This window comes from Medicago truncatula, chromosome 6 (genome assembly GCF_003473485.1).
Source record: "Medicago truncatula cultivar Jemalong A17 chromosome 6, MtrunA17r5.0-ANR, whole genome shotgun sequence".
Taxonomy (NCBI): Eukaryota; Viridiplantae; Streptophyta; class Magnoliopsida; order Fabales; family Fabaceae; genus Medicago; species Medicago truncatula.
The window spans coordinates 6299202-6308506 of NC_053047.1; the positions used below are offsets into that span (position 1 = coordinate 6299202).

Genomic DNA, 9305 nt, shown 5'->3' on the forward strand with positions numbered 1-9305 from the left:
TTATGTCTACAAATATGATTAATATGACTACATTCATGTCTCCGAAGTACTCATGTCTCTGGATCTGCAATGTTTACCACGCCAAAATCATTGTCATTGATCGGATCTGCATTTGCTCAAAGTTAATCTTTTAACCTGAATCAAATAAACACTGCACTAAGACGGAAAATAAAAAACACACCGCACAAAGACGGGAAATCAAAACAAGCAAAGTCGTTCAGAGACGACGAAATCACAAAAACAAACGAAAGAAACTAGAAAATATGTGAAACCACTTATTCAATTAGGGTAGAAGGAAAAAACAATTCGGAAGAATGATTTTTTTAGGTCAAAATTAACTCTAAATCACCCCTCTAAAAAGAAGAAGAAGAAAAGGGGTGACGGCTTGGGTTTGGAAAGGAGAGAAGAGAGAGGAAGAAAAGGGTATTGTAATATATTTCAAGTAGAACTTTTTTTTATCTAGCAGTAGTATTTTTAGATAGATGAAATTATAATTGCCAACACAAACTCACACGACATGCGAAAGAGTCGTGGTTTGAATTCTGATCACGACGTTTTGCCTAACAATTTAGACATTTTTAACAATTGAGATATAAATTTACAAACTTAACTAAATGAAAAAATGTGTGTATTTACTTGTAGAATTTTTTTTCTAATAACGATAGAATTTAATTATTTCATATACTCTCTATGGATCTTAAATATTTTTCTTTTGAAGAAGTTAAACTAAATCATCGAAATTGAAATCCGAAGAAAAATTAATGTAAATATCGGAACAGGTAAGATCACAATCAACAATAAAATCCTTCTCTTAAGAGATTTAATATTGATTTGCTTTTTTTTTTGTTAGGTAGCCTAGCGGCTATAATTCACATTATAAGATGAATAAGTAGGATGTCCGAGGTTCGAATTCCGACCATTGCATATAATAATGCATTGTCCTATCAACCGAGCTATGCTCACATGACATATTGATTTGCTTTTGATTCTTTTTATCAATTAAAAATTGTGTGGATCCCACCAAAATATATGACTTGTGTATCATACTGGTTGAATCCATATAAATTTAATTGATAAAAAAGTGTGTATTGAAAATATAATCTAAGAGTGTGTTGTTAATATTATTCTAATTTTTAAAGTTTAAACATGTGGTGGGGTTATATAATTTTCACAAATCGAATGTCCCAAAAAACAACAAATTTTTAAATTAAAAAAAAAAAAAGACTTATATTTATGAGTTACACCATTAATTTCCAGTTACACACTTCTCTCACACAAATTAAATATCTTAATTCCCAAAATGCCATTAAACCCAATTTAATTACCTTTATACAATCCCAATTCAAGCTTTACACACTAACTCAATTCAAGGACAATTTAGTCAATTCAAACTTCTCAATACCTTACAAGGGGTGTAACATAGAATCATGTGGGTGAAACTAGTAGTTTTCAGTAGATAGATATACTCAAACACTGACACCAACAAAACAACCAATAGAAACCACTCTGTTCTTCCTCTTCCACAAGATTCCACTTCTTCAATTCTACACATTTTTCTATAACACCCATTTCCACATTCAATAATTTCACTGAAAAATTCTTTATCTTTTACATCTTCAAGCTCCAACTTTTTTGTTGAATTCTGTGAAATAATTCAGTTTATACAACACTAGAAGCTTTCATGAATATATAGATTTGATTTTGAATAGAAATGGCTTGTTTTTCTTTACCTTGTTGTACTGGGTCATTTTTGACACCAAATAGGTTAAAAATTAAGTTTAATCAATGCTATAATTTTGAAAATGGGTTTTTATGGAATAAGAAATTTGAGTATTATGGTAGAAAAAGTAGAAATTTTTCATTGAGGTTTCAACAAAATAGTGTTGGTAATGAAATTGAGCCACTTGTTAGTAGTAGAAGTAGGGATGATAGGAAGAGTGATTATGGTAAAGGGGGGCGTGGTAACAGGTTAAAGAAGAGATTTTCGTTGAGATTGCGGCCAAGGTTACGGTTATTGGTTATGAGGATGAAAAGGGCTTCTGTTGAATCTGTTTTCAATGAGGTTGGAGTGTTTGTTAGGAAGAATATTAGGACGGTGGCGTTTGCTACTTCGTTTTCGATTGTGTTTACACTTTGTTTCTTGTTTTTGAAATTTACTTCACTTCCGCCTGTGAAAATGGTTCCGTATTCGGACTTGATTGCGAGTCTTCGAAATGGAAATGTGGAGAAAGTTTTAGTTGAAGAAGGGTCTCGGCGTATATATTACAATACGGTTTCTGATGAAGAAGAATCACAACAAGTAGTAGATGTTTCGATGGATAAGGATATAGACGAGGTTGTGAGTGAGAATGCTGTAAAATCTGGTGGAATTCCTGTGTTGAATAAATTGAAGAAATTCTCTAAGAGACGAGCTTCAGTTCCTGAGTGGCAGTATTCCACGAGAAAAATAGATCATGACGAAAAATTCCTTCTTAGTTTGATGAGGGAAAAGGAGGTTACATTTAGCTCGGCTCCTCAATCTGTGTTAGCAGCGATGAGGGGTACTTTGATAACTGTGATCACACTGTGGATACCTTTGATTCCGTTGATGTGGGTTCTATATCGTCAACTTTCTGCCGCTAATAGTCCAGCGAAAAAGCGGAAACCTAAGAGTCAGACAGTTGGATTTGAAGATGTTCAAGGTGTTGATTCTGCAAAAGTAGAACTCATGGAGGTAATTATTTCTGAAGTAGTATTTACAATAATTTTGTAACAGAAATAATTTTGCTGTATTGATAATTTTGCTAATGATATTTATCTCATTAGGAATTTCTAGTAATTGATCTATTGGAAGTTGGGATTATAGATAAGTGGTAGATGACATGGTACCAAAACATAAAAGCTTTGAGTATCCGAAGTAAAGAAAGTTCAACTAACTTCTTGATTTTGGATTTTTGAGACGTGGAATGGTTGTACTTATATTATAGAATATAGATTATATCATTATTTCCTGATAATCAAATTCAGAATTCTATATCGCAGAACAATAATTAAGTTCAAATCCATTTGATTATTTATCCAGGTTACTTAGTAGTTATGCTAAAAGGTTGTTTTTAAAGCTACCCTGCTCTCATGGTTATAAGGGGTAGCACTTGTGTGACATAAGAGTTGGGTGACATTGGTGACATATAGTATAGCCTGTGGCATTTAGATGCATTGTCACAAAAATAACCCTGATTGCATCAAAATATTAGACTTTGAAATGTTTGATATGCATGGAGTATTCACTGATTTCCATTCTGTATTGCTTTGAGATTTGACCATTGCATCTGATAAAACATATTAGAGAGAAACTAAATGTTTGGAATAGTTATGGAGGGACAAAGGAAGAGAGGGAGATAAATAGAAATAGAAACAAGAATAAATCTTCAATTTGGTCCATAAACTCTCACCTATGAAGCACAAACACGGACACCGGACACCAACACGCCGACATGGATAATAATTTGAGAAAATGATATAATTCAATGTAATGATAGGTGTCGTGCCGTCCGTGCTTTATAGACTATCACTCTCTCTCCTATTTGGTCCCTGAAATTATTCTCAATCTATCAAGTTAGTCCTTGAACTATCACTCTCTCATATTATAAAAGCAACTGAAGGACTAACTTAATGGATCGAGAATAATTTAGGGACTTTTTATTATATTCTATTGTTTAGAGACCAAGGAGAGTGAGAGTTCAGGAACCAAATTGAAGGTTTACTCTAGAAATAATGTTAAAAGGTAAGGATGAATCATGGAGATTGGAGGAATATTACATCATAATCTGTCAATTAATAGCATCTAGAGTGAGTAAGAAAATGGCCATGCCTTTTTGTTTTGATCATTTCTAAGTTTGGTAAACCTTTTTTGTCCATGGTTAATCAACTAATTGTTTTCCATAGATTGACACTTTCCTTTATTTGTAGATAGTTTCATGTCTGCAAGGAGATATAAATTACCAAAAGCTAGGGGCAAAGCTACCCAGAGGAGTGTTGCTAGTCGGTCCTCCAGGAACTGGCAAGACATTACTTGCACGTGCAGTAGCGGGGGAAGCAGGTGTACCCTTTTTCACAGTATCTGCTAGTGAGTTTGTAGAAATGTTTGTTGGAAGAGGTGCAGCTAGAATCAGAGACCTGTTCAGTAGAGCAAGGAAATTTGCACCATCAATCATATTCATTGATGAACTTGATGCGGTTGGTGGCAAGCGTGGAAGAGGCTTCAATGAGGAACGGGACCAAACGCTAAATCAGGCAAGTTTAGTCATCATTTTGTATTTCTTTTCTAGCAACAATTTATTGAACTCATAGTTATCAATATCATATAATGCATGCGAGTCGTATCTTTATTCGATACTATACTGAACTCAATCGATATGAATCTCTGGTGTGTATTTTTTGGGACATGAATCTTGTCTTGAATGTTGATTCATTATGATGGATCCCGATTCTTTTTTAAGCTTCTACTTAAACTTGATGTAGCCAACCACTTTTTTTATGTCTGTATAACCAATCAATTTTCTTATGTCATTTGATTTATGATTTGAATCTTGAATTACTGTAAAGTTCGCATATGATATATCAGCTTATAATTTTTACTTAAAAATGACAGGGGTTTATTAGTAATGTATTCTATAATTCATAATAAGACTAGACTATGCACCCGTGCTGCCGCACGGGTCATATACATTGTATATCTAGTAGGCAAAAACAAAGTTTAATAGCTCAATTACAATTTATAGTTTTAATGTCATTATTTTTTAGTACTCTGTTCATCTCAAAATAATAGTCTTTAAGGTTTGTTAAGAAATCAGTTTGTATTCCAACTATAATGGCCATTGGGAAAATGAAACATTAGTGGCTTATAGCATCTACTAATCACATGGTATGGTATAGGAAACAACAATCTTGTGCTTTGATTAATACACCTTGGAGATGGAGTTTAGAAGCATAAGATACAGAGTCATTTAAGATAAAGACATCCTTGCACGCAAAACGAACAGCCACCATCCGACTCATTTCGTAGAAGCACAACATATTAAGGAATTTTAATCTAACATGTTTATTGCTGATTACAATCCATGTCATTACACTAAGGTCTTCATATGATCACACACACAATATAAGAGTTAATATTCTAGGTTGTTATTACTGAATAGGCTAGTAATTTAATTATGGCAACAACACTATGCTATAGAAATAATATAAGTGCATTCTTCAACTTTCAACTTGCCAAAACATTTGCATTAATCCTCCAAAAAAGAATATTATCACCAAAGCAGAACCATAACATTTTAGTATGCCACAATAGGGTATATTTTTCTAAATTTCCAGAAGAGTCTGAGCCCTTTCAACTTCTGTAGTAGAAAATTGACATGTATATTATCAACTTATTAACTCAATATTAATCAGAACATATTAGATAAAATAAGATTGGAATTATCCATCGTAAACCATAGATAGCAACAAATGATCCATTACACCACAAAACATCCAATACATCCACAAAACCTTGACAGACAAGGATCTAAATAAAAGATGCCAAAACATAACGCTTGTTGTGTGAGCTGCGGGTAGAACAAAAGCAACACATTCGTCATCACCACCGTCACTGTCGTCCTCACCCTCCCTCATCTCCATATTTGTTTTCTTTGCCTCACACTCTTCTCCAAAAAACAACAACAACAACCTTTTTTAAACAAAAAAAAACCCAAAACAGCAATATTTTCACATATGTCGGAATGAATCGACGGCGAAAACAGAGAAGGCGGCGAGGGAGAGAAGGCAGAGAGAAGAAATAGCGCATCAATGAGAGAAGTGAAATTCAATTTTTTTTTAGCTACATGATTGGGATCCAAAGGTGCTGCCACGTAAACACAACAAAAAATTAGCTACAGAGTATGTTTATTTTTTTCCCATGGAGAATCAACATTTACCTGTCAAACAATGGTATTATAGCAAAGCGTAGACATTGTTGTGAGTCATTGCTTGATGAACGTGAGATAAGAGTTGCGGGTAGGACAAAGGAGGCTCAGTAGAGTAGTATATATATAGGGAGAGGACATGATATATGAGAAGATGTATGGTGCATTGGAATTACGCAGTTATTATTTAATGTAGGTGGAAGATGAAAGCTCTGGTATGCCTTGGGTTAGTGGAAGAGGTTTGGAAGAAAATTTGAATTTGAATATCAACATTTAATGTACTTAGTAATCAGTGTGATTAGGTCATAGTTGTAAACATTTAGTGGGAGATTTGAAATTCAAATTCTGCATTAAATGAGATTGGAAGCCAGATTTCCCGCTCAAAATCTAGGTTTAAGGTTTTGAAAGGCTTGTTTACATTGTACATTAGGATTAGATAATAAGGATTTGAATATCAACATTTAATGTACTTAGTAATCAGTGTGATTAGGTCATAGTTGTAAACATTTAGTGGGAGATTTGAAATTCAAATTCTGCATTAAATGAGATTGGAAGCCAGATTTCCCGCTCAAAATCTAGGTTTAAGGTTTTGAAAGGCTTGTTTACATTGTACATTAGGATTAGATAATAAGGATAAGGATAAGGATTTGATTCATGATTCGGAAAATAGGCCTTTTGATAACCATGGTCAAAATGTTTAGAAGTCCAGTTTCTTTATCAGATTATTTCATAGCATTAGACTTGTAGTATATACTTTCTACATGGAAAACAAATATTCCATATGTTCATTGGAATTTAAGTAAAATAATTCATGTGCTCTCAATAGTGTTGTTATTTGCTCTAATCCGACCTTTAAAGAATTTTTTGTTGATGTAGTTGCTGACAGAAATGGATGGATTTGAATCAGAAATCAGAGTGGTTGTCATTGCAGCAACTAACCGACCAGAAGCCTTGGATCCAGCCCTGTGTCGTCCCGGTCGTTTCTCGAGGAAAGTATTTGTAGGGGAACCTGATGAAGAAGGAAGGAGAAAAATATTAGCTGTGCATTTGAGAGGAGTTCCTTTGGAGGAGGATGCTAACATCATATGTCATTTAATTGCCACAGTCACTGATGGTCTCGTAGGTGCTGATCTTGCAAACATCGTCAATGAATCCGCTTTGCTCGCTGCTCGAAGAGGTATAAGAATAACTTAACAATTTTTATAGTTACTATAGCATTTTTGCATTCACCAATGATAATTCTTTGTTAGATTGTCTATGTAATATGTACTGAATATCATTTGACCGTATAGTATTAACTTGTGTGACGCTTAATTCTATATAAATTGGGTTTTGGAGTGTTTGAATGAATAAACATAATTATAATTTATATGCTTACATGATAAGCATTTACGTATAAGTTGTTTCTAAAATCAAAGAATGTATGAAGGTAAACTCTATATAAGCTCTCTGAGCTGATTTTATATGCTATCTGGGAAACTTATGAAAGTAAGTTGAAAACAACTTTATGAGCATGTCGTAAGCTTACTTTTATAAGCTCTCTGAAGTAGTTATATCTAAGGGTCTGTTTGAATTGACTTATTTGAGTTAACTATGGCACAAGCAGTTTTGAGGCTATTTTGGAGAGCTTATGAAAACAACTTATGACATGTCTATAAGCTCTTTAGAATAACATAAAAACAACTTATAGCTTATATGAAAACAATTAGACTTTACTTCATCTTTTGTTATAGAAATTGATTATACATAAAGCACTTATATGAAGGCTTTTATGATATAAGCGGTAAAATTAAATCGTTTTTCCAAACCATGCCTAAGTGCTTATGTGACATGATAAATACAAATAAGCTCTTCCACATACACTCTTAGTTGGCCATTGGCCTCCCTACACCCACCCCTGCTGCTTCCCTCTGCCTTCATTGACCTTTCACCTTCACATTTTTTTTTAAGCTTTTCACCTTCACATTAAATGATGATATGTATATATATTTAAGTCGTTTTTAATTGCACGAATGATACGTCATATGAATCCATATTTGCACTCTGCAGGTAGTGAAACTGTGGCAAGGGAAGATATAATCGAAGCTATTGAAAGAGCAAAATTTGGAATCAATGATAAGCAACTAAGGTCTAGCAAAATAAGCAAGGAGCTAGGTAAGCTGTTCCCTTGGATGCCATCATTGATGGGAAGAAGTGATAGGAAACAAGATGACATACAAGGACCATTAGGTTATCAATCATTGAATTCATGATTTGGTTTTCCTGTCAAATTTACTTGTACATTTTTTTCCTTTTCATTGTTCACACTTATTTCCTTGTATGCAAAAAGTTTTGTTCACATTTATGATGTGCTCAAGAAAATATTCTCACAGAAAATGAGAAGCCGTTGTATTTATTTATAGGTTAAATATGTTATGTACCTATAAAATGAATTAGTTTTGATTTTGGTCTTTGTAAATTATATATTTTTTCTATTTTTATCACTTTAAAATTTGAAAGAATTATTTAGTCCCTTCCTTTTAGTGATATTTGTCAACTACTTATGTGTGTAACGAGTATTTGTAAACCTTTTCTTTTAAGTAACTCAATTGATAGGTATATCGCAATATGCAAGGGTCAAGGTTCGAAACTATTTATAAAGCACATGCTGATGAAATCAAATGACATTATTTGAATGCTAGTGCAGGCACACGTGAAAAAATGATAATAAAAAAATTTTGTATTTGCTAGAGAATTGAGTGCGTCTATTGTAATGCATGACTATTTAAGTTAACTGGGGGATTCACTTCAAATACTACTACTTTGGTTCGCTATTGCCGCGATAATGGTTCAAGGAGTGAAATTCTAGTCATTAATTGATAAGTAAAAAACAATATTTTCAAGTGTAAGGGGGAAAAAAAACGGTGTTAATAACATATTTACTATAAAAAAAAAATACACGCCAGATAGGGGTCGAACCTACGACCTTCTGCTTAGGAAACAGACGCTCTATCCACTGAGCTACAGGCGCCATCTGGTGGACAAGTAGTTTAACTGATTAGTCATTGATGTAATTTACATGATATGCACCTACAAAATGTGGTATTTGAAATAATTGTCAATATTTTTCCTATTGGAGGATGCAAATGAAAAATTTGCTTATTTCACAAAAGTTACACAACGCTTTAGCAGGAAAAGAGTTCCACATAAAAAAATAAAAGATGGCATAACAATATGTTTATAAGTGGGTGTAATCCTTATATTAAAGTCAATTTTGTGGAGTTGTGTTAGGCGTAATCATGATTTCTAAGATGATGATATTAGAGCCTCTATTAAGATCTATTAAGTCACATTCTATCGGGTTTTCGCTATCAGGTCAACCAC

General features: G+C 33.4%; 1 protein-coding gene and 1 non-coding gene across 2 annotated transcripts; one reads left to right on the plus strand and one right to left on the minus strand.

The window, feature by feature from the left end:
- Positions 1–1449: 1449 nt before the first annotated feature.
- Positions 1450–8384, plus strand: LOC25495520 (probable inactive ATP-dependent zinc metalloprotease FTSHI 3, chloroplastic). The gene is made up of 4 exons (XM_024786640.2): positions 1450–2713; positions 3949–4272; positions 6819–7119; positions 7992–8384. Exons 1-4 carry the CDS (start codon positions 1712–1714, stop codon positions 8192–8194), a joined length of 1830 nt encoding a protein of 609 aa, XP_024642408.1. The 5' UTR covers positions 1450–1711; the 3' UTR covers positions 8195–8384.
- Positions 8385–8879: 495 nt separating this feature from the next.
- Positions 8880–8952, minus strand: TRNAR-CCU (transfer RNA arginine (anticodon CCU)). The gene has a single exon. It is a non-coding gene; the product is annotated as a tRNA-Arg (tRNA).
- Positions 8953–9305: the final 353 nt, after the last annotated feature.